A 25,262-nucleotide genomic window follows, 5' to 3' on the forward strand; every position below is an offset into this window, starting at 1 on the left:
TTATGGTCTGCCTTCAAAGCTTCTAAATAAACTTCAGTTAGTACAGAATTCAACTGCACATATTATTTGCAGAACTCCTATAACTGAACACATTTCTCCCATATTACAACACTTGCATTGGCTCCCAGTTCAGTACCGTATTGACTTTAAATCCTTCTTCTTACAAGGCACTCAATAATACTTATCTGACCTCCTTCATATCTACACTCCTACTCGCACTCTAAGATCATCTTCTGTACTCACTCTTGTTCACCCTCGAATTCACACAACTTCTATGTGGTCTCAAACCTTTAGTCATGCAGCTCCTCAATTATGTTTTTAAATCTCACCTTAAGACCCATCTTTTTAGGCAGGCTTTTTTGTTATTACTTGTATGCTTGTATCAGGTCTGTCCAGGCTGTAATAATGATTATTGTTGTGACACTTGTAAATTAAATAATAATTATATAACTCTGCTTCATTGACTTGTAAACTGTCAATGAAACTTTGATCTGTGATAATTAACATTCAATATCTGTTAATAACCCTGAAACGCAAAACCAGAAACGCATCCTAATTTTCTTTATGCAGCTTTACAATATCTGAAATTTGTTTAATTGTGACTTTTTTTTCTTTTGTAAATTTGAGCTCAACCCTCTCTCTATTATGGATGTCTTTTGAATTCTGTATACAGGGTGTTGTAGTTTGATGTAAAACATTGCTGACTCTATACCTGAGGAAAATAACTTTGTTCCAGTCACTTCACTGACAAAATTATATCTATTATCAGCATTTTCGGACTTTCAGCATAGCTGTACATAATATGTGATCTGCCTTTAGTTTCAAATGCTGGTCAAAATTAGATTATTTTATATATATATATATATAAAATGGCAAGGCATATTTCTTATAGTTGATATACTAAATGCTATAAATTGTACAATCTGTAAAGATTATTTTTAGGTTTCTGAACATGTAACAGCTGTGAAAATGACTGGTCCAAATAAATTGATATTCTATACATTTTTTTTACTTACTGTTGTCCTCTTATAATTTAATAAAAAAAACTTGAAACAACAGCGTACATTTTATATTTATGTTTGTATTTTACATTATAACAAAGTTGCATGAATTAAAAAAAAAAAAGAGGTCCCTCAGTGTCAAATGTCCAGTTTTAGGGTGGGCAGCCGTCTTGAGCACCGGTAGCCATGTGTAACCAGTAGTCCTGATTCTTGAAGCAAACAAAATTGTAGAAGTTTTCACCACTTTTGAGGAATCCATGTTCTGTGGCTCCCCACGACACAGGACTATCCATAAATCCATGCACAGTGAGGGAGATCCACGGTGTAAACTTCGGTTCATCGAAATACTGCCTGGATGATTCAGGGCAGAGAAATAAACAGCTTGTAAGTTTCAAAAGTACACTATACTATACTTCTAATAAGAGTATGTCTTAGAAATATTACTTAATATTACACTTATATATACACAGTTTTCAGACACTTAGTTGCAATTAAATGTAAATGTATTATAATTTAACATTAAATACAATTAGCTGAACTTTAAAGGGTTTTTTACCCACTAAGGGGGACTTTATACACAAGGTTCTGGCATGAAACTCTAGATGACGCGGTCCGATAGATCTAACTCAGTATGACAATGACATCACGTCACAGCTGATTGGTTCTCTCCTGTATCGGTAGCCAATGAGCTCGCTGCTCAACATTTAAATACTTGGCTAATGCTTGTGGTAGCAGTTTGCAGCACACTTCAGAAACCCTCCACCTTCCCCAGCTCCACCTGTATAGATCTGCTAAGGGGTGATTCATGTATGCTATGGGGGTTATTCCATATATGTTATATGTGCAGCAGCAGTATTTCTTACATGCTCACAGCAGCATGTTGTGGATGTATTGTCAGTAGCAAGTCTAGGTACTTGCTCTGCCACAGCAGCCGCGTAGCAGATCTATTCCGCCAAGTCCAAATACATTAACATTGTCATGTACATTACCATGCCAATCCGAGAGTTGTCATGACAGAAATGTACATCTTTGTAATCTCATTATTACTTCTGTTGTCTTATGAAATATGGTTAAAGTGTACTGAATGCCCTGACAAGAATTTACAAAACTAAAATATACTGTAATGACATATCTATTGAAACATGTCATATGTAAATTTATTGCCATATCATGGCAGACACAAATTAAACATTCATCAAAATATCATGAATACAATATTAAAATATTAAAAAAACAAACATTTTATAAAATTCAATTAAAAAAGACAAGATTGTACATTTCTATAAAAGATTATTTAAATGTACTTGTGATAAAGTTTTTCTGGGTCAACCTGTATTTAATTACACATTAGTAATGATAAAGTTGCAATTTAGTGCATTTAAAATATATTGATTTTAAATATAATCTTGTATAACACACTAGCACTACTGTTAAAATTAGAATCAATTACTTTACAAGTCCTTTGGTATGTTAGTCACCACATTAAAATTAGTATAATAAAGTGCATTTTTAATGTGTACTCTTTAAGTACACTTAAGTTGCCTTTTATTTAATTAATATGAATTTATTTTAAATGTAGTTTAAGTATTTGAAGTACACTACCAGTGCACAGTCAATACAATTCAAGGCACTTGTTTTTCACAAAAATTACGACACAGAACTTTGAAAATAATGACTATCTTGATCAATGTTGTAATAATGCCACTGTGTTTATGGGGAAATTATCTTACAAATGGCATACTTCTAGTCGTCTCTGCATATTAAGTTGGGATACAGTAGGTGACAGTAATGCTGGGCTCTCACCTGAGTTCTTGCAGCAGCACAAACACATTCTCAGGTGAGATAAAGCCAGTAACGGTGCACAGCAAGGCCTGACTGACAGAGCTCTGGGGCTCTGGACACACATATGTCGACAGGAAACTGTCAGCAGCATTTTCACTGAAAACATACACAGTTAAATTGAGAAATGCAGTCAAACACACCCAGAACTCCTTTATTGTCATAGACAATTCATTTAGTCTCTTTGTGCCACAGTCTTCAGGTACTAATTGTACAATATATGGAGCCAATTCGACTATTTAGCAGATGACAATCCTATAAGAGCACTGCATGATACAGCAACTGGCTTTTGTGAATTTAACACTTTATAACCGTTCCTCAGCTCACTCACCAGCTGATGTCCAGGTTAACCGCTCCAAGCCACTCCAAGAAGTGATGTGGGTCACATGACAGTGTCTTTCCTTGTATATCTGATGGGTAAAGTGTGGGACATGGTATATTTTTCAGGGTGTGATGGCTGAAAGCAGGCTTGTGTTCCTCGTATGAGTACTGGGACAACAGCTTGTTAAGAGTGTGATCTTCATCTGAACCTGAAAAATTTGGAAATACAAAAGGCTAAGGCAATTTAAAAATGTGTTTGTTAAGGTCAGTGATGGGGATGATGGATTGCTTAAGACAAACCTGTGTTGTATTTAGTGAAAAGAAAGTCATATCTGAGTGGTAGTCTGTCCTTCAAACTTGAGAGAACCCGCTGGTATCGTTTGGTGCCTGGGGTCAAGCTTTTGTCAGTGAGATCCAGAGTCACGACTGCAAAACAAAGACATTTTATAATTATTATTATAATACTAGTATTTATGTTCACAGAAAATGTTATGTTTCACATAAAACACCTTCATTTCATGCATAAAAAGCTACTGAGAATAAAGAGATTTACCAAATCTCATGGCTTTTTTGTGATTGTACAGAGATGGGCGTCCCTCCAAGCCAAGTTGTTCATATGTGTCTTTATCTAGAGACAAAATTAACTGACCTGAAAAGAAAAAAAAACAGTTTAAAATTAATATTTCATGTCTATTAGTCCATGTCTATATGCTAATGTGCTTGTCACAATTAACTCTTAGCAGATGTTGGCATTTTAAATTAAACCAACTAGCAAGTATGTTAATATTAATATATTAAAGTAATAACTTTAAAATAAAATGGGGGGGGAAATCAAGATAAAATGTATAGAACATAACTTCTGGACTTACAAAATATCATGATTAATGTAAAATACTAAATTAACCAACCACATTAATTCAATATATCAAAAGTAGTAGAGTTTGAAGACAAGCAATTATCTCAATTATAGCAGAAAAAAAAAAAGTTTCAAAACCATGTAATTTTATGGGGGTTTTAGAATACACTAAGGACCAGTTGCATAAACATAGTCACTATGTTACGACTGTGTCTTAAGAACTAGTTTGATTAGCCAGCAGTTAACCAAGTGGTAATCGGTCTTAATTTTCAGATTCAAATTAGACCAATCTACGTTACGTAAAAGAATTTGTTTGTTTTTTTTATGACTCATCCTGCAGAAATAATGACTAACTTTTAAGACTAGTCTAAGCTGTTTATGCAACCGGCCATCCAGACAATGATGTTTATCCGTGTAAGTATTTTGCTTACCGCTGGAAAGTAGTGCAATGGCATTGTCTTCATCAATTTTGGTGTTGTAAGAAAGCGCATAGAAGTTTCCTGTGTAAAAAGATAAAAATCTAAATATCTGATTCAATACAAAAAAAAATGATATTGACGTACAATAGCATATTTCTCATCCTACCCTTCTTTACAAGTGACTCGAGGAACGGTTCTTCCAGTAGTTGATAAACCGGCAGATCCCGCACTAAATAATAAGGGCTGAAGCTGTGGATGACGCTGCTGACATTGGCAGGCAGGATCCCACATTCAGGTACCAGCACTGAGATCTGCGGACACAGCGGCATCCAAATACAATCGAAGCACAGTTGAAAAATCAATATGTTGAGCAAATGTTTAATGATTAAACTCACTTTGTAATTAAAGTTGTGCTTCGACACGTGGATGTCATGCCGAGACTTTTCATTCAAGAAGTTTGATTTCTCGCACACCAACAGGCTTCTCGGGCACTTTTCCAGCTCTGGCGACATTTTGATATCTATGCGCAATGTCTACATTTTTATGAGATCAGTCGAGCAAAAAGAAACAAGCTGATTGAACTCCGTGGCTTAATGTTCAAAAAAACGGCTACCAACATCTGTCGCAAACATTTGACGTCAGTTCCTGCTTAAGGCAGGCTCGTAAAACAGTTTGGGTTTGTTACTTTATCTATTTTAAAAGCCGTTCGGGTTATTCTGATTTATTATAAATAACGTTCCATGAGGGTAAATTAGTATAACCGAGTTACTACCAAAACTAGAAACGATAATAGACCTAAAATAATAATAATAATAATAATAATAAATAAATAAATAAAAAACTAGAATGACTTATATATATAGCCTAAATGATCCTGCTCAATAATACATAATGGTTAGCTAAAATACCCTTAAGTGTTAACGTCTTTAAAAAAAGGAAAAAGATAGCAATTCCCCCTTTTAAAGGGAATTATGTAAGACATTTATTTATAGGCTATATGTAAAACCCCAGTGTCAAATGTCCCCAATTACCTAATTTACCCCTTTCAAAATCCTAAGGAATTTAATCATAATTTGGAATCAATCCAAAAGAATCCTCTAAGATTAAAGGGACAGTTCAATCAAAAATTTTTATCATTTGTTGTTCTAAACCTGCATGAGTTTATTTTTTCTGTTGAACACAAATGAAGATATTTTGAAGAAAGTATTTTTTCCCAAATAATACGTTTCCAGCATTCTTCAAAATATCTTCAACAGAACAAATAAACTCATACAGGCTTGGAACAACGTGGTGAGTAAATAATGACAGAATTTTCATTTTTGGGTGAACTATTCCTTAAAAACAAGATTCTACTAACTGAAATTCTGGAGGGGAAAACAACTTCAACATAATAATAATGTAATATAATTAATTATTAAACCGACTGCACTCTGTTGTCATAAAGGGTGTAAACAGATCCACGTGCAGAAATATGTGCTCACTGTCATGTGCGCACAAGCACTCTGCAGTATACGTCATACTGTTTCTGCACTAGACAATGATTGACAGACCAGACAACATACAGTGGAAGACCAAATGTGACTTTAAAGATTGGATGTTCTTTACGATTCTTTATTATTACATAATAAATTTTGCTTTAGTCTAACTAGGGAACAAATTATCAATTTTTTTGGGCTACTCTAAATAAATATGAATTAAATGACATTAATTACAGAAGAAAAATCTTGTCACTTGTCAAAATAAATAGCTTAAATAAATAAAAAATTGCACAATGTAAAATCTTTGTTTTTTTATTTATTGATAAATATATTAAATAACTATGACTATGTCCTCAAAGCCCTAGGCTGGTTTCTGGCTTTTAAAAGTCTTTTTTTTTTGCTGATTAGACATCACTAATTTGTTTGCAAAGACAAGTGACGTTGCTGTGACGCAACTCATGTGCACATAGTATTTGTCAAGCATCTTTCTTACGCAAAGACTGCAGGTCCAGCTCTGATATTTAAAAGACCTTCCGCTCCTCAATTACATCTGAAGTGGTCGATATGATGAATACTCATGGACAAGGAGCAGTCAGAGGAAACTCAAACTTCAGACAAGACCGAGTGTCTGTCTGAACCAGAATCATCACCTTATTCACCAAAAACTGACAGGCAAAGAGCCAAATCTCTGCCTGTAGACCTATACCAGCATGAATCTTCCTCACACAAGGAACATCCAGTCCGTGGAAAGAGAGTCCAATTTGCAGACATGATGGGGTTGAATCTGGCAAACGTCAGACACTTTGACATCTCTGATGATGCAAATGAAACATCTGGACTCCAGAATCATCCTCCAAACCAGCAGCTTCAGCATCTGAATTCAGCACGTTTAGCACCAGCCTTTGAAATGCCTGTTAGTTCGCTGGAGTTTGATATGAAGTCACGCCGTCTGGGAGTCGCATTGGAGAGTGTCACAATAACCGCTTCTGAAGTGAAGGGTGTGATAATAGTGATGCAGAGCAACGCAAGAGAAGCTGGGGTCAGGTACACTTTAAACAACTGGCTGACATTTTCGGATATACAAGCTGCATTAAGACTGAATGAAGAAAAGGGGCTAGAGTGGGAAAAGTTTGACTTCGTTTTGCACACGCCATTCTGTTTTGACGAAGATTCATCAGTGCATTTCGCAGTGTATTGTCAAACTGATCACGGAAAATACTGGGACAATAATGATGGACAGAACTACACTTTGAGGATTCAGACTCACTATACTTGACAATACAAGGATTTAATTGATGCAACGATCTGAAATTTAGTTCAATAAAGTGAACTTGACTTTTAGTTGCATGATCATTTGTCTTAATCGTTTGAACACATTTTAATTAAGTCATACTACCATATTGTAGGTAACATGTTTAGTATTGCCATATGTCTTAAAGATCTGCAAAACAAACTTACGTGTTGTTGCTCAAATGTAGGTAATCTATTTGTGTAATTTTTTTTCTATTTACAGTGATTCTCATATTCTAGCCATTCATTATATGCATCTTATTTATTGGCTAAAAAATATAACATAAACATACATTTACAGCATACTCTAATATACAATTTTTACAAACGTGGTCGACTAGTGTTGCAGCTCCCAGGATAAACAGATTTGTCATTAACCCTCTGGGGTCCGAGGGTGTTTTGGGCCCTGGAGAAGTTTTGACATGTCCTGACATTTGTGCTTTTTTCAGTTGCTAATAAACATTTTAATGGCTAAGTTTAGTAGCACCATAATCAGCACAAACTGGGCTACAATAATATGTGGGCAGCATGTAAGTATGTGATTGTGTTTTTGAGAAAACAACGTTTATGCGTGCTTAATGAAAAACTAAAATTTTAAAGTCACTGAAATAAGGCCATAAAACACATACAGAACATTTGTTCACAAGACTATTGAGAACTGGTAGACCATTTACAGATTCGATTGATGTATTGCTCTTATCTGTAAGATCAAACTGAAAGTGTAATTTAAGTTCTTTTCGGTGTTATCAGGAGAAGATGCCACAAAACGCGTATCCGCGTTAGTCGACCCCAAAGGGTTAACAAACCAGACATTTTGATTCTGAAGACACTTATAAATGAGGCTCTATTTCAACAATGGTCTTCTGGGCAGAATACAGATGGCCAATGGAAACCTGTGAGACAAGGATAAGAGATACTTAGATATAGGACATTAAATGTGATTTTAATTATTAGCAACTCTAAATATTATTACATTCTCCTATTTGGATCAGGCCATTCAAGTTCGTTGGCCATAAAAATCATACTGGAATATTAAACAAAGCTGGCATTGCTTGCCTGTCTCTTGATGGCCGCCAGATTCTCTCTAGCTTGATTTATGAGCATATCCAGTGTTTTGGGGTTGTCAACATGAAGGTTCTCCCTGAAGCCATCTTTCACTCTGCGAAGTGCGTATGTTCTGAAAACAAACAGTATTTTTATAGTAAATAACCAGTAGATGGGACATATTAGTTTAAATATAAAACGAATTAAAAAGGCATGCGTCGTTTACATATATACATATATAAATTATCGTTTAAAATTACTAGTTTAATAATACAGTGACAACTAGACAAAGACAACATGCACGAATATATATCATTATAATTTATACAGAATATTTTTTCACAGTGAATAATAAAAAGCGTACCTGTAATTATATGAGGGGAATTTTTTACTCTCTTTCATAAGCATCCTGTAGAGAGAGATCACTTGAGCCCTGCTGCACGACGCCATGTTGATTTCAGTGTAGTTCTTCTCGTGTTGCGTTGAGTTGCGTTTGATACATCGCCATCTAGTGTCAGGATCATAGACTGTGGTCAGGATCCGTTGAGCAGATGGCCGTGGAATGTAACGCACTATGTGCATTCCTACAATAAAGAGGCAAATGCCATTTTTAGTACTAGTACATTTCAGGACATTTTTGCAGATTACCAACCCATGTCAGTGTTTCATTCCGACTGTATATTAAAATGCAAATGCAATTTACTGGAGGTGCACTTTTTGTGCAATTTTTCAATGCTACCTTTTATGAGCGCTATATAGGGCAGTTAACATCACATTAGGAGAAATTCATGTCCACAGTAGTGTTGTGCCTGGGGAGACCACAGAAGATCCCTAGGGCCGCATCATGGCTGACTGTTGGCATATGGGGCCTCATCACACTAACTGTGCTGTGTAAAACAAGACTGTTCACTTTTTGCTAAATGAAAACTATGTGGAAAAAACATAGACTCCTGAAACAATTGGGTCTAATGTATGTACTGTATGTATCTTTTACTGTTATTTAACTAGCAAATATATAGGAATTAAACTACCATCTTCAAAATTCATGTTTGTTTGTTTGTTTGTAATTAGAGGTGCACAATAACAGAATTAAACACCACCATCTCAAAAATTCATGTTTGTTTGTTTTATAAATAGTTATATACAATAGGGGAATGAATCACTATCATTTCCAGAATTCATGTTTGTTTGTTTTAAAATTAGTGGTGCACTATAGGGTTGACAAAAATCACTATCATTTCCAGAATTCATGTTTGTTTGTTTGTTTGTTTTGTAATTAGTAGTGCATAATAAAGGAATTACCACTACCATCTCCAGAATTCGTGTTTGTGTGATTGTTTTATAATTAGTAATGTACAATAGGGAAATAAATCACTATCATTTACAAAATGCATGTTTATTTGTTTGTTTGTTTTGTAATTAATAGTGCACAATAATGGAATTAACCATCTCCAGAATTGATGTTTGTTTGATTGTTTTATAATTCGTAATGTACAATAAGGAAATAAATCACTATCATTTCCAAAATGCATGTTTGTTTGTTTTGTAATTAATAGCGCACAATAAGGGAATTAAACACTGCCATCTCCAGAATTCATGTTTGTTTGTTTGTTTTGTAATTAGTACACAATAAAGGAATTAACACTGCCATCTCCAGAATTCATGTTTGTTTTTATTTTTTATTTTTGCAAAATTACTGTAGCACTTATACTCCATACTCTATCATTCAGATGAAAAGCCAGCCGGAGAACCTGAGTAACCTCAGCTTCCTGAAGTATACCCCGCAGCTACCACACAAAATTAAATTAATTACAAATGTTAACATCTTCATGAGCATTGAGCTGAACCATTGAAATCTCCGTCTCTCATCCTTGACTTTCTGCATTCAAACATGTCACCTGTGTTTATTATTCATCCTCTGCTCTGCTGCTTCCATTTCCACAGGGTCCACATAGGATCTACCGTCTGCCCCATTTACTCACACAACCTCCTGCATTATTAACAACCAGAAAGAGCCTGGACTCTTTCTGTTTTGTAGCCCACAGAACGGAAGACATGACGGTACAATGGCCTTCTTCTACGTGACAGTTATTCAGAATTTTGCATATAAAGAAACTGGTTCTGATAAATTTAAGATGCACAGAAGAATTCCATATGCATAAAGTCATGATTCATATGATAAGCAGACCTGTTTGATGGACTTTAAGTACATCTACACTGGTAATTAGAGTCTTCACAGGTACATAGAACTGATATTTTCACAATAAGATGGTGCACATTACGTAGTATTATTGCTCTAGACAGCTGGTGTTTGTAAAGAGCACATTCTGACTCTCCTCAGATACCAACTGCCATCATCTGTTCTGACAACGCCTTAAATATTTCACATAATGATATTCATCAGAGGCATTTCCATGGCTTATACTAAACTTTTATGACATTTACAATTAAACATCTAGTCGTATTAACTGTTATCAACTGGATTTTCAAAGGTGAAGTTTTTTTTTAAAACTATATTTAAAGCATGGGAATATGGTTCAGTATGTTTACTCAATATTTCTAAGAATGCCATATAAGTATAATTAGCAATTAGAATTTTTTTTTCTCAGAAATTGCTAGTAAATTCTACAAACAATTACAAAGAATGGCAACTAATACAATGAATTATACATGAAATTTTGAAGTAGAACTTAAATAGTATTTTCTTGTAAAACACACTACTGTAATTTTTGTGTAAGTAGACAATTTATATACAAGCTTACTATGTTCACCTGCAATGTTGTCCTGCAAATCTATAGTGAAATCTAGTTCTGCTGTCAAAACATGCGAAGCGATCATGTCCGAGTGGTTTATTGTTCGGGATGCTGTCTTGAGTATGGAGGAGTCGCTAAATTATTAAACACTTATGAGTCACTTATAGTTTCTGCTCTGGATCTTGCATATACAGTACAGAGACAATTCATTTGTGCATATGTGATGCAATCGATGTTGATTGAATAAATAAAGGAAATCTTGTTTCATTTTCCACTCACAGATCCATCCCACTTACAGTATCTTCTCCTCTCAAGGTGACTGAATTAGACTTGCTTTTATTTTGTTCACATCAGATTACGTAGCAAACAAAAAGACAGATGTGTTTGAGTCGATGAATGCACAATCCCTTCAGGGAATGCTTAGGACCTTCAGCACAGCACGTGTTAATAACCAGGTCGTGGTCCTATCTCAAGGGCTCATATTCACAATAAAAAGAGCATCTGGGCCTCTCCTGCCATTAATATTCCACCAGAGATGTGCCCCCATTTTAATATGTATTGTGTGTCTTGCTTTAGACAGATGTTCAGTTTTTTTTTTTTGCCATCATTAGAGGAAAAAACGCTGGGGGCTTCATAACTTTGAGCATGCAACTCCTCGTGGAAAATATATGGAATTACTTGCATTTAGCTGTTCATTTTATTTAAAGCAACTCAATGTACTATTTAGATGATCAAGAATCTCAAAATACAACAAATCATATGTGATGTACTGTATGGAGAAGTCAAACAAGCAACAACAACAAAAACCTTAAATAAAAAAATCTGGGTGTTTATTCAAACATTTGATTCATATTTCATTTGTTTCAGTGTCAACAAAAGATGAGACACTTCTAAAATTTGCCCAAATGCCTTTTTAATTTATAAGTGTACATTTACAAGTAAATGTCATTATCCTATACTGTATTAAAATAATCAGTTTATCAAGTTAATTTTATTTGGGCAGATTTGTCTATGTGATGTTTAAAAGTCTGTGATGTTAAATATGTGCTTTTCAGACAATAATATGTATTTTAGGTGTGCTTTAAATAATAATAATAAAAATTATTCTAATTATTGGTCCTCGTTGTAAAATGCACTATTTTTACCTAATAATGGTCCAAGAAGAAAAAATGTGTTTTAAAATAATATTTTTTTCATATAATATATTTCACATTTTTACTTTGAATCATTTTCAAATGTTGGTAAAAAAAAAAGAAAAAAAGACCTAAGACCCATTTAAGAGAGTGACTTCGGAATTCTTCCATAGGTCAAGGAGTGCCAACGAGTCCTATATTTAACATAATCATCATATCATGTGAATCAAAACATGTACTGAGTCAGTTGAAGAGAGACAGGGATGCATATTATCCATTCTGTAACTTGTTTCAGGTCAGATCTTCAGGTTTATTACTCAAAAGCAAGCCAAACCACCAGTGTGGTAAAACACATCAGCAATATCTTCAGTTCCACTGGTAATAAAACTCTGGATACTCCATTATCCCCGGAGCATAATTCAAACAAGCTTCCCTGATAGTTCAAGCTCCGGGACTGCAGTTTCAGTTTTTCCCAGAGGTCTGTTGCTCCTTCTTGACAATCTGCGATTGCGGTGGAGGCACACGAGTGGAAGTCATTCCAATATCTGCATGAGGATAAACATAAAGTGCACAATCTGTTTTAGTCCTTGCGAATGAAATATGTTTCAGTATTGTGAGTCTGAGTCACGGATGGCACGAGTTCTACTCATGGATATGTGAATATGAGAAAGACCACCAGATATTTAATGCTTAGCTTCTTCCAGAAATGATTGCAGATAGTGTGTACTTACGAGCAGATGGTCTGTAGGTTTTCGCGGTCATCCAGCTCTTGGGGATAGTTCACCATGTTTTCTCCAAGGCTGAGCAGGCAGTCTGAGAAACCTTTAAATACGTTTTCACATGTTCCTCCAGCACACGCTGCCTGTAACAATGAAACTGAAATACACCAGAATAAATCACCCAGAATAATACACACAAAATTTCGCGCTTAAAAAAAGCTTGAGTATTTCATATCATCCTCAATTTATAATTAATAACCCAAACAGCCCAAATTAACTAAACTGTGACCTTCACAGTAACATTCAATAAATACATAGGTTAAATATTACATTAAATAAAAAAAGGATATATTTTATAATGTATTTAAAGGCAAGGTCTGAAAATTGAATTCCAGCTTTTTTTTTTTTAAATCTAATTATTACAACAAAACAAGAATCAATATTCTGCATATATCTTAACGCAATGACTCACCCAATTCCAGTGTGAAAAGTATCGAGTTGTATTTGTCGGTCAAAGTCAGTCCCATCCTACGCTTAACAGAGTCTGTGGAGGAGGTCTGGAGTCTACTTCCTCTTATCAGCAAACTGCTGCATTTCAAGAAGAATTAACTTACTTCTGTCACGCATTTCCCACAGTTGACTGAGATAAAGTCGACTGTAGAGGAATGGAGGAGATGTCACCTACGTTCACACTCCTCCTTTACTTTCTTGCGCCATGATGACGTCAGCGTGCACCTGACTGACAAAACCTCACGTTTTAATATAACGTTTTTATTTCGTGCTGCATATTTATTGGAATCGTTGTAAAATGTATTCAGGTTTAGAAAAAAAAAAACTGTAATTTATATTTAGAACGTTTGAAATCTTAAGGTTTTTCTAATATAAAAAGTCTTACAGTTGACTCGAAATAATCTAAATAAGTGTAAAAAGCAAATCAGAATTTAAGACATTTAAAATTAACTTACTTAGAACATACATGTTCTAAAGATGATCATGTTTTACACAGCGCTCTTGTCGTACTGTAGGCCTAGGTAGCTTATACAGACATATAAATGGGTACCAGAGTCAGAGGTGAGATATTTTGTGAGAAATGGGAACCAAACGTGCCTTAAGCGCCCCCAAGCGAGTAGTATTAAATAAAATAAAAAACATTATTATTAACAACATTAGGGTAAGATGGGGACGATGCCCCCTTAAAAACAATGTGCATTTACTTTTAAATGGTAACATATTTAGATAAAAGTTTTATATATATTTAATTGTCCATATTTTAATTGAACAAATGTCATAATAGCAACACTATAAATGCAAAATTAATGATTTCAATTAGACAACTTAATGGGTTTTAATGAAAAGCAAGGTGTCTGAAATGTACTTCTAATACTGAATAATAACTCCATTCATTACAATAAGTAATTGGGTCCTTCTATGCCTTCTAGTTCAGGGGAGGTCATCTTATCCCAAGGGTCTAATTTTATCTTTTTATCAAAATAAAACTATTTTTTACTCCACAAATCTACAAACAGAACCAAACGTGCCTTAAGCGCCCCCAAGCGAGTAGTATTACATAAAATAAAAAAACATTATTATTAACAACATTAGGGTAAGATGGGGACGATGCCCCCTCAAAAACAATGTGCATTTACTTTTAAATGGTAACATATTTAGATAAAAGTTTTATATATATTTAATTGTCCATATTTTAATTGAACAAATGTCATAATAGCAACACTATAAATGCAAAATTAATGATTTCAATTAGACAACTTAATGGGTTTTAATGAAAAGCAAGGTGTCTGAAATGTACTTCTAATACTGAATAATAACTCCATTCATTACAATAAGTAATTGGGTCCTTCTATGCCTTCTAGTTCAGGGGAGGTCATCTTATCCCAAGGGTCTAATTTTATCTTTTTATCAAAATAAAACTATTTTTTACTCCACAAATCTACAAACATTGATGTGTCCACAAATCAGAAACCTTTTAAGTTCAACAAAATACAATGTCATAGATCACTATTTTCCAGAGACTCAAAATTCGATCAATTAACCTACATCTTTTGACTAAATCTCACAAAGGTATATGAAACGTGAAAGGTACATTCATATGAAATGACCTTTTTTTTTTTTTAAAGCATTGCCATTCATCAATGGTTTTGTCTTCATACACTTACACTTATGGATAATGAATTTACCCAAAATCAAGATTACATTTACAAAAAAAAAAATAAATAATCAACATTCAGTCCTTTTGTAAAATAAAACATTTCTGACTATTACTAATATTTAAATAGCTACTATTTTTGCTCATTACACATACTGCAAGAACAGTTGGCTCAAGGGGATCCAGTTTGAGTCTGAACAGGTCAAGTCCCAATCCCATGTCCCTTCTCTCATCCCTACTTTCCTGCCTCCACATTAATACACTATACAATAAACTATTATACAGTAAATTACCTGTATACCTGTAGTATTAGAACCAAAAAAAAATGCCCTCGTAAAATAGAATAAACTCTGAGTAAAATGTTTTAGTGTAGATTGCTCCGAGACCACTGATAAGCAGTAGGCTACATACTATTTACCATCAGATGGCACTGTTGTCAAATTGGTAAGGTTTATTGTGTGTAAAGCTACTAGAAGCATGTGTTTCTTCAACACATGCTCATACACAGGTATTTCAAATAATTGTAACATCCATATGTGCATAAACACACGCTCACACTCATTACAACACAGAAGTGAGCTGTACCTGATAGCTGTATCAACTTCAGCTATCAACTATCAGCATTATTTTGAATTGTGTTCAATCTTATCGCTTTCTCAGTTTTTAATTTAGAGATCGTAAATTCGTAGATTCCATCCTAAACCAAAAGCTTTACATTTAATTAATCAAAAATTTCTGTAAAAGAAACAATAGAGAAAATAAAAACTAAAAAAGGAAAAGGAAAGACAAAAAAAACTTTAATCATACTAATACAAAGGAACATGGAACTTTGTGCAGGATGGAGAACACTATGTAGGCCAGAGGCAATTACCCAGGTCACTGTGGGTCAGAAACATTGCTTATACCAGCACAAGGTCACTCTCATGTGATTACATAAGGTGATGCAGAGACTGCTCTCTAGTGGCAGCCCAACCACAAACTCACAGACCCAATGCTGCTGCTGTGACACCTCTCAGGTATAAGACTTATCCCAGTAAAAGCGATTTAAACCTCTAAGTTAATGTAACTAGTTAACAGTTTTTGAGGCACATCTATACATTAGTCAAATGCCCTAGCCTATATGAGTTAACTAGCCTATACAAATTTCAAGTGATAATGACTGAAGGTAAATGTTTTGAAATGTTTAAAGTTCTCTCCAAAGAATGGAAGTATCATCTCTCTCATAAATTATTTATTTGTTTACTTCTTGACTGTTAAAGCAAGTCGTTTTCACTCAAATTTAGCAAAATATGCAGCCTAATCTTAGCTCAGTTAAGAAACGGATTTTTGAGTATGTCAAAATGTAGCCTATATTTGTAACCAAACGCATCTTCAAGGTTGCAATATTTGCACACTGAAAACTCAAACACCATTAATCAAAATATTAACTATGTCACAGAAAAAAACTCCAAAGGACTTAATACTTTATTATCTTTGCATACTGAGTTACATTCATAGACCCACGATTTGCACAGGGCTGTTGTCGAAATTCACAGAAAGGCGGGAGCTACCTCGAATTACTTCGTCTTCGTCTTGACATTTAACTCCTCGTTTCTCTCGGAGACTATTAAACGCCCTTCCACAATATTTTTTGGGATGACGAATGCCCCATTATAGTATGACGACCAACAGGTGTTTGTCTTGTGATAGCAAGAAGGCGCCAAAGCGTGTTGCATCATCAGTATCCCGTCACTATTACGGTTACATTTTAGTTTATATCGTCTACGAGTTTATATTGTCTACGCAACATAAAATAGCAACTGTTATACAATTTAAACAATATTTTATATACTTGTAAATATGCATTATCACAAAATCTGTTTGTATGTCTACAAAAAGCTTTGAAAAGATGTTGTTGTTGTTGTTAGACACTTGTTGCTACATCAAATCTATCTATCTATCTATCTATCTATCTATCTATCGTGAATAATCAATCGGATGCGGCTGAAGGAGTGAAGTTTTCCACCCCTCCCGTAGAGATGCTCACAGCTGAACTCCAGTGGCAGCTTCAGTAACACACGTCCCCTTGGAGACTAGAGCAACACGTGATGCGTCTACTTATCACGTTCACTGAACAGCGCTCAGGAACACACTTTGAGGAAAAAGTGACTTTTCTGACCCTCATTCGTCGGAAGTGTCGATGGCCATCATTACTTTAGGGAGCTAACACAGTAGGCAATGTGAAGTATCCAGTTGGCGAACTTTGCACATCCTCAAATACGCCATTTTGATCGCTCTCCGGAACAAGTTTGCAGTTTTTTTTTTCGAAGTCCATCATCTCTTTTCACCATCACCATGCCTCAGCACAATCAGCCCAACCCTGACAAAGTCAAGCGTAAGTATTGTGCACTTTTCTACTTGTTGTTGTTGTTGTTTACGTTCTCCATCCTGCCGATTGCAAACTTTGGTCGATGGATACTATGTTGGAAGTTTTTAAACTTGGAAGACCGAAGATGTTGAGATGATGTCCGATCTTTTTTCCTCGCCCGGGGTTTGTGCTTCCTCGTTTCGTTCTCGCATCCAAAGGTTGAACGCCTGACTACAGGAATTCACTCGCGTCTAACCAGCGCACATGTAATTCATACCTGAGTTAACTTTAGCACTTTAAATAACCATACATTCAGTGTCACTAATGTGGCGTTATCTCCCATTTAACAAAAGGAAGTTTAGCTCATATATTGTCATCAAAAGTGAGTATTTTAGAGTGAACCGAAGAAGCATCCACATCTGAACTTTGATCGAGGCTAACGCGTGGGGGGTTGGACACGCTTCCCTTTATATTGTGACCTTGTCGGGACATGTTGTATTTACGTTTTATTTGTGCTTTCGACTTTTCCTCACCATCGACAAGTTATTATTGTTCACCAAACCACCCTTCTTTCGTCAGTCACACTTTGCAAACTTAATGTTTGGGAATGTCAAAAGTTTCAAAGGAGGAAGTTCGCTGTCGTCGTGACTATCTTTGGGTTGGGTTTGCTGCACGAGATGAACGCCGAAGAGGCATACAAGAAAAGTCGGCTTTTATATTTGCACCAAGCAGCCACATCGACGATACAATTTAAACCATCTCAGTTTTGGATTACTAATTACTCGGATGCATCATATTGTTCGTGCGGGTGTGTATGTGCTTGCGCCCTCCTCCCATCATCCTCTGTTCGTTCTCGCGTCTCTTTGGAGAATCAGAATGTGCAGAGATCCGGATGAGCAGTTCACATTCCATTACCAAATTCAACACTGGGCTCCAGGAGGCCTGCATCATTCACTCGCTGCCTCCCCGCAATCCGCTGACTTTTAACTACATATTGGTTGATTTGTACAGTAACTTTTATACCATGCACTAAAGTGCAATGGGGCACTAACCTTAAAGGGACAACTTTGTACCTTATCTTCCCTTAAAAGTTGCATATTACTACCCGAAAGTGGTGTAAAGTACTGTCTAAACCTTTTAGAGGTAAATAAAGGCCTTTTTTCTTTAGTTGGTAATCTGAGGATATTGCTGAGATTATGCTGTGGTTTATGGTGATCTACTGCATGGTGTATAATTATGTACAACCAGGGGTCCCGGAAGGTAGTCCAGGGGGTCCGAAGAGACCACAGCCTACATAAAACATAGAATTAAATTACATTCCTCGCAAATGATCTAATAAGCAGTATATAATGTAATTTTTGTTTTTATACTGGAGGTTCCTGGGTCTGTAAAAGTGGAAAACGTCTGATTTAGAGGTTTTATGTTTGGAATTAATTTTGCCCATCGTCACCATAACAATATAGTTTTGAGAAACATTGCTAATTAAAGATAAGTCGCTATCTTTTGTGGAATCGCAAAGTGATTTTAAAAGATTAAACCATTGTAAATGTACTCTGAACCAACATGGGAATGTGTTGCTTCATCACCTTATGCAAATATTTAACTTTTTTTGTTTCTGCATTACTTTATATAAGCATCAACTTGCGCTTGTTTTTGCCTTTAATAATAACAATATATATTATATTTTAAGATTTTTTCGTTGTCTACTGTTTTCTCCGCGCGGAGAGGCAAGGTTAAAAAACAAATCCTCCTTTTCTCATTTTTCTAATAGCTTCTCCTCTCACAATGCAGGCTGATGTAGGGTGGAGATGTGTTTGTTCAGACGCGTAAAGCAAGAAGACCATTGAAAATTCAAAGGCATGTTCTAGTGAACAGTCAACCAGCGGTCTGGGCTGTAATCTCCTCTGTCCTCAGCAGGGAGTCGCCAGAGTTGAATAGAGAAAACCCATTGTGAGCATCAGAGCTGCCGTGCTGATAGTGATAGAAAGGGCCATCAGCTTTTACTCCACTTTGTATTCAATCATTCTGAAGTGTATTTAAAGTCTCAACAGCCCTATTGAGTGGATGGATTCATTTTGTACTTTTGTTTTGGTCTATTTTAATATCGAGACGCAGCCTTGGAAATGTTTTAATAGACGGCTGGTACATCTTGATTAGCCTCGATTAATATATATTAATTAAAATGAACTCTCTGGGGTTCCCTAGTAGACTTCTTTTGACAAACATGCCCAACCTTGATTGTTTACTGAGTGTAAAGACAGATTGACCAGTCTGTTGAAGTCCCAGCCTGTTGAATAGAGAAAACCCATTGTGAGCATCAGAGCTGCCGTGCTGATAGTGATAGAAAGGGCCATCAGCTTTTACTCCACTTTGTATTCAATCATTCTGAAGTGTATTTAAAGTCTCAACAGCCCTATTGAGTGGATGGATTCATTTTGTACTTTTGTTTTGGTCTATTTTAATATCGAGACGCAGCCTTGGAAATGTTTTAATAGACGGCTGGTACATCTTGATTAGCCTCGATTAATATATATTAATTAAAATGAACTCTCTGGGGTTCCCTAGTAGACTTCTTTTGACAAACATGCCCAACCTTGATTGTTTACTGAGTGTAAAGACAGATTGACCAGTCTGTTGAAGTCCCAGCCTGGATGGAGAAACTTAGTTGGTCACCTCTCCGAGCCGTTTGCCCCTAGTGATGGGTGTTCTGTTCACTCATCCAGGGGTAGAGATGGGCATCCTGTTTCGCTCTGGAGCTATTTTTAACCTGTCTATTTTAGATAAGATTATGTTCCCTCTCCCTCGAAGGGAATGGGAAGCTTGGTTTGGTCCTGGGGTGCTGGGTTCGACACGGTACCCTGTAGGGCTTAAGAAAATGAGTTTGCAGATGGATGCTAACTATTTGCATGTTTTATTCAAATTTAAGACACAGTCTTTAAGAATGTTTAATTTATGGCCAAATCAAAAAATGACTGTTGAAGGTTAATGGAATAGTTCACCAAAAATGAATGTTTGGACACACTGTAAAAAATCAAAAGTTGAGAAAACTTAAAAGTTTAAGGCAACCAGCTTCAGCAGATTTTTGAGTTTTCTAAACTTGTTGTTTTCAGTTTATACAACAAAACTTTTTGTTGTATAAACTGAAAACAACAAGTTTAGAAAACTCACAAATCCCCTACAAAAACAAGTTAAGAAAACTCACAAATCTGCTGAAGCTGCTGAAGTTTTCTCAACTTTTAATTTTTTACAGTGCATAATTTACTCATCCTCATGTTGTTCCAAACCTGTACAACTTTCCTTCTTTACAAAAAAGATGATTTGCAAAATTTCTCTTTTTTTCTCTCCATACAATGAAAGTCAGTGGGATCTAACATTGTTTTTAACCCTGTTGACTTTCATTGAGTGGATAAAAATAGAAATAAAGAAATAAAGTCATGCAGGTTTGGAAAACATGAGGGTGAAGAAATATAAATATCATATCAAAAGAAAAATATCCTTTTGTTTTATGTATATTTATGCATTGGAATGTAGAGAATATACTGTAAATGAATTTGACCTTCAGTCCATGCCTGTCAGTTAAGTTTGATTTTTGGCCTTTCGTAGTGAAAAGTTTGGGCATCTCAGGACTAAATTGTTTACTTTTTAAATGATAAAGTGTAGTAAAGAAAAACTAAAAAGGCAACCAGCTTCAGCAGATTTTTGAGTTTTCTAAACTTGTTGTTTTCAGTTTATACAACAAAACTTTTTGTTGTATAAACTGAAAACAACAAGTTTAGAAAACTCACAAATCCCCTACAAAAACAAGTTAAGAAAACTCACAAATCTGCTGAAGCTGCTGAAGTTTTCTCAACTTTTAATTTTTTACAGTGCATAATTTACTCATCCTCATGTTGTTCCAAACCTGTACAACTTTCCTTCTTTACAAAAAAGATGATTTGCAAAATTTCTCTTTTTTTCTCTCCATACAATGAAAGTCAGTGGGATCTAACATTGTTTTTAACCCTGTTGACTTTCATTGAGTGGATAAAAATAGAAATAAAGAAATAAAGTCATGCAGGTTTGGAAAACATGAGGGTGAAGAAATATAAATATCATATCAAAAGAAAAATATCCTTTTGTTTTATGTATATTTATGCATTGGAATGTAGAGAATATACTGTAAATGAATTTGACCTTCAGTCCATGCCTGTCAGTTAAGTTTGATTTTTGGCCTTTCGTAGTGAAAAGTTTGGGCATCTCAGGACTAAATTGTTTACTTTTTAAATGATAAAGTGTAGTAAAGAAAAACTAAAAGTGAAACCGAGTCCTCATGAAAATGCTTTGGTGTAAGTGGGACATGGATGACAGGAAATAGAGCAGCCTGTGTGGATAGAGGAAGTTAGAAAAAGATCAAAACAATAGGTAGCATATACTTACACTGTTCGTTTGAGAATTAGTTTTGTGTGATAGTCAATCAAACAGGTCATAATAGTCAAAGTGTGATGTTTTACCACAATCATAAATAGTTTAGCTCGCTAGCACTCCTTTTTGAGGAATTGTGAGCTTTGTTTTCACTTTTTTACGTTTGTCTGTGAGAAAAAGAAGTCGAATCACACACGGCTTTGCAGGCCTCCTTCTTTGCCTCCCCCTGCTACTTCCCCCGCCCCTCTTCTCCCACCCTGCCTCTGTTGCTGACTAAACAGTTTTGTCAGCTGGCAGTTGCCCACAGTCTGTGAATGTTTGATAGCTTCTAGAGAGGGAGCACAGCGTAGGGAGGCGGAGATGCTGAAGAAACGCTCTTGTTGCTCATTAAGGAGTGAAGGAGGGAGACAGAAACGGGAAGATGGCAGGTCGAGTCACATTTTGGAACCAGTTCGTCTTGTACTAGCATTCTTTGTAGGCTTCCCAGTTTCGTGTTCAAGCACTGAACAAACATTTGAAAGATATGAAAATATGCCTCTGACTAATTCATCTGTATCACGTATAGGGGTTGCTAAAAGTCAAATTTTTGCTTTGTAAACTGAGAGAAATTTGGGTTATGATCTGACATAAGTGTCACAAAACGCTTCTAATCTAATGACGCAGTGAGTGATGTTACGCATGTCATGCATAATTTTCTGAAATCTCATGACAAAGCTGTGACTTTTGTTTCAGTTCCAGTTCATTGTAGTGATTCACGAGATGGAAAAAGCAATGAGGGAGGAACGGTGTGTGACTGAGTGCAGGAGTCATTAAACTGGGAAATCTAGGTGTGCACAAACTGTCGTCCTCATGTCAGTAGGTCACTCCTGTGTTGACCTGCATGGACTTTGAATCATACAGTCTCCTCTCGCTAAGCGCAAGAAGGACTGAGGACAGATCCTCCTCTGTGTCTCTGAGAGCGATGTGCAATGGGAAACAGATGTGGCTGGGATGTTAGCTCAGTGCTTTCCTTCAAAGAGCTTCAATTAGCATGTCCGTATACAGAACGACTTCATAAGACATATTTGGTCAGCTTCATAGATTTGTTATTGTAAATTCCTTGTCTGTCAGCTTTGCAGCACAGTTTGCACCAGTTTGTCTCGAATTTTCCCAATTTTTGCCAAACAAATGCATTGCAGCGATATTTGACCCATAAATGAAACTTATTCGTGACGTTTTAAACCCGAATCTGTTTTTCTGTAAAACACAAAAAGTGAATTTTTCACCCTTTTCCATTTATTGAAGCTTCAAAATGACACAAAAGCATCTTAGCGTTATAACAGAAGTGACTTCATGGCTCTATATTTCACATCTTTTGAAGCCATATGATAGCGAATGTGTGAGTAATAGTTCAACATTTAAGTCGTTACTCACTGACAATCTTGACCCGCTTTAGTTGAGCAAAGTTTGATGCCTGATTCTTGGAAAATTTGCTTTTTTGAGTCTTTTTAATGAATGAATTGATTCTGTTCACAACAAATGTTTAAATAATTCGTTCATGAATCATAACAGTTCCAGTTGCAATGGTTAAATGTTCACTGGAGTGAATGATTATCATTTGGTTGCAGTTTGGTTTGTTTCTCACACAAAACTATAATGTGGCTTCAGAAGACTTGGAATATGATGTATAAGTCATATGAACTATTTGTCATTTTGGAGGTCATTATATTTAAAATAGTGAGAAGGATAGTGAATAAACAATGACATCATTTTCCTTTTTGGGTGGACTGTCTCTTTAAACAAGATATAACTCAAAGCACACTCATTCACCAGCACATCCATCTCATTAGTGAGTGCTTCATGGCACATTATCACAAGATCATCCCGTATCATCTGATGTCATGTTCAGTGGAGCTTTCATAATGTGTTAGCACATTTAAAAGTTGTTTTTAATGGGACTGATTCAAAAAAATCACAGGTTATGAAATCATTCTAGCTGAATGATGCTGTTAGTTGACTGTTATCAGTCGACGGGATTAGGTGATTCAGGCAGTTCTCTAGCAGCCTCTCCCAAAATGCCCTGAAGCAGCATAGACAATGAAGCAAAAATGGCGTCCTTTCAGGAGGAGAAACCCGGCCGCTCCCGTCTCTTCCAGCTCTTAGAAAATAAGGCACGCAGTGTGTTCGCAGTGAATGTGGCTGTCCACCATCCTGGCTCTCGCTAATGTCTGATAATCCATGCTTGCGTCCAAGCCCCAGCTATGTTAAGTGTTCAGTACTTTAAACAAAATGATGTTAAAAGCAGATTTCTTTGTTCCCACACTCACATTTAGCAGCTTGCATAACATTTGCAAGCAAATAGTACATACAAAACAGTTCCTAAGCATGTGTGCTCCAGCAAGAAAAACGTTTTAGTCGAACTGTTAAATGAAGAACATTTATTTCATAAAATTGATCCAGGATTGTCAGACTTGACTTTATCAGTTGTACTTCATGCAAATGTTTAAACCATAAAGTAATTGTATTTTGAATTAATTAATGAATTAATCACCATTTGCAAAAGCTTGTCGAGGAGCAGAGGATTCCTGACAGAACAGGACAGGGAAAACAAAACATGGAAACGAGGCAAAGGTCACTCCTGGTTCTTTTGTAGCCCGGTGCATCTCAGGGTTCCAGTAAATATTAACCTGCTTATCACAGAGAATGGGACATGTTCTTTTAGCGTACTAGAATGAGACAAAAAACTTGAAGATCAATAAGTAGGTATTTAAAGACAGTGACATCAAATTTTAAGTTTTTTGGCTTATATTTCATGTCTGTTACCTTTGAAGTTATTTGCAGTGTACAATTTTCAAAATATGCAATACTTTTAAAATTAGCTAACCTTTAGCACATATGTGCAAAATGTACAGTCTTTCTGGGAAAATGGAACAAAAATAGTCAAGACTCATTGTGCACTTACACAGATGTTTATCCAATCAGATGCTCTCTAGAATGAGAATGTCCCTCCCCTAATTACCATCTGCAACGAGCTAGCAAATAGTAAATTGTGCTTTCATGTAGGGCTGGGTATCGATTCAGATGTCCCGATTCGATTTGATTTTGATTCGCAAGCTTTCGATTCGATTCTCGATTTTTTGATTACATTCAGTGAATATAGTTTTAATATAAATGTTATTGATATTTCTAAAAAATGAACAGTAAACATCAGTTTACAAATAGTGAATTAATAAAAAAAAAAAAATTTAAGAACCACATGCCTGTATTTTAAACCTATTCTTTTTTTTGCATAGGGTCCTTTTTTAAACAATAATAGGGCCCTATAAAATGTTCTTAATTTTTCTGGTAATCAGATGAAGGCATAAAACATTAATTTAATTTATCCTAATCAAATGAAAATTAAACCCTTTTATTTTTTGGTGAACAAAGTGCTGCACAACAGAGGTTTACTGTTAAAATTAAAAAGAAAACAGATGTGATTATTCCTTTAAAAATAAAGATGTATTAATATTTATTAG

At 35.5% G+C, this 25,262-nt stretch overlaps 4 protein-coding genes across 5 annotated transcripts in view; 1 reads left to right on the forward strand and 3 right to left on the reverse strand.

The window, feature by feature from the left end:
• Positions 1-1,109: 1,109 nt before the first annotated feature.
• LOC107722637 (ribonuclease P protein subunit p40-like) lies at positions 1,110-5,084 on the reverse strand. The gene is made up of 8 exons (XM_016531089.1): positions 4,832-5,084; positions 4,603-4,747; positions 4,449-4,517; positions 3,715-3,810; positions 3,462-3,587; positions 3,172-3,370; positions 2,805-2,939; positions 1,110-1,352 (listed from the first exon to the last, which is right to left on the reverse strand). Exons 1-8 carry the CDS (start codon positions 4,946-4,948, stop codon positions 1,154-1,156), a joined length of 1,086 nt encoding a protein of 361 aa, XP_016386575.1. The 5' UTR covers positions 4,949-5,084; the 3' UTR covers positions 1,110-1,153.
• Positions 5,085-7,446: 2,362 nt separating this feature from the next.
• On the reverse strand, positions 7,447-8,777 carry lyrm4a (LYR motif containing 4 a). Of its 2 annotated transcripts, XM_016531091.1 has the most exons (4): positions 8,613-8,777; positions 8,261-8,381; positions 8,007-8,097; positions 7,447-7,582 (listed from the first exon to the last, which is right to left on the reverse strand). In XM_016531091.1, exons 1-3 carry the CDS (start codon positions 8,696-8,698, stop codon positions 8,035-8,037), a joined length of 270 nt encoding a protein of 89 aa, XP_016386577.1. In that variant the 5' UTR covers positions 8,699-8,777; the 3' UTR covers positions 7,447-7,582; positions 8,007-8,034. The 2 variants fall into 2 exon arrangements, with proteins under 2 accessions (XP_016386577.1, XP_016386576.1); XM_016531090.1 differs by lacking the exon at positions 7,447-7,582 and having other exon boundaries at positions 7,877-8,097.
• Positions 8,778-12,321: 3,544 nt separating this feature from the next.
• Positions 12,322-13,577, reverse strand: LOC107722529 (neuritin-like). The gene is made up of 3 exons (XM_016530894.1): positions 13,326-13,577; positions 12,866-13,010; positions 12,322-12,679 (listed from the first exon to the last, which is right to left on the reverse strand). The coding sequence occupies exons 1-3, from the start codon at positions 13,378-13,380 to the stop codon at positions 12,448-12,450; spliced, it is 432 nt and encodes a 143-aa protein (XP_016386380.1). The 5' UTR covers positions 13,381-13,577; the 3' UTR covers positions 12,322-12,447.
• Positions 13,578-16,996: 3,419 nt separating this feature from the next.
• Positions 16,997-25,262, forward strand: part of LOC107722578 (ras-responsive element-binding protein 1-like) — a 45,737-nt gene continuing 37,471 nt past the window's right edge. Inside the window, exon 1 of the mRNA XM_016530990.1 lies at positions 16,997-17,391. The gene's annotated coding sequence lies outside the window, so the exon portion shown is untranslated. The remainder of the gene's footprint in view (positions 17,392-25,262) is intronic.

The sequence above is a fragment of the Sinocyclocheilus rhinocerous genome, unplaced genomic scaffold (genome assembly GCF_001515625.1).
Source record: "Sinocyclocheilus rhinocerous isolate Xijiao unplaced genomic scaffold, SAMN03320098_v1.1 scaffold541, whole genome shotgun sequence".
In the NCBI taxonomy this organism is placed as follows: domain Eukaryota; kingdom Metazoa; phylum Chordata; class Actinopteri; order Cypriniformes; family Cyprinidae; genus Sinocyclocheilus; species Sinocyclocheilus rhinocerous.

Coding starts and splice junctions, on each gene's coding strand:
- LOC107722637 (XM_016531089.1), bottom strand. CDS start 4,948: ATGTCGCCAGAGCTGGAAAAGTGCCCGAGAAGCCTGTTGGTGTGCGAG. Junction 4,748..4,831: donor AGCACAACTTTAATTACAAA/GTGAGTTTAATC, acceptor CTGTGTCCGCAG/ATCTCAGTGCTGGTACCTGA. Junction 4,518..4,602: donor CGAGTCACTTGTAAAGAAGG/GTAGGATGAGAA, acceptor CTTTTTACACAG/GAAACTTCTATGCGCTTTCT.
- lyrm4a (XM_016531091.1), bottom strand. CDS start 8,698: ATGGCGTCGTGCAGCAGGGCTCAAGTGATCTCTCTCTACAGGATGCTT. Junction 8,382..8,612: donor TTCCCCTCATATAATTACAG/GTACGCTTTTTA, acceptor GTTTGTTTTCAG/AACATACGCACTTCGCAGAG. Junction 8,098..8,260: donor TGGCGGCCATCAAGAGACAG/GCAAGCAATGCC, acceptor CTTGTCTCACAG/GTTTCCATTGGCCATCTGTA.
- LOC107722529 (XM_016530894.1), bottom strand. CDS start 13,380: ATGGGACTGACTTTGACCGACAAATACAACTCGATACTTTTCACACTG. Junction 13,011..13,325: donor ACTTTTCACACTGGAATTGG/GTGAGTCATTGC, acceptor GGTGTATTTCAG/TTTCATTGTTACAGGCAGCG. Junction 12,680..12,865: donor AACCTACAGACCATCTGCTC/GTAAGTACACAC, acceptor ATCCTCATGCAG/ATATTGGAATGACTTCCACT.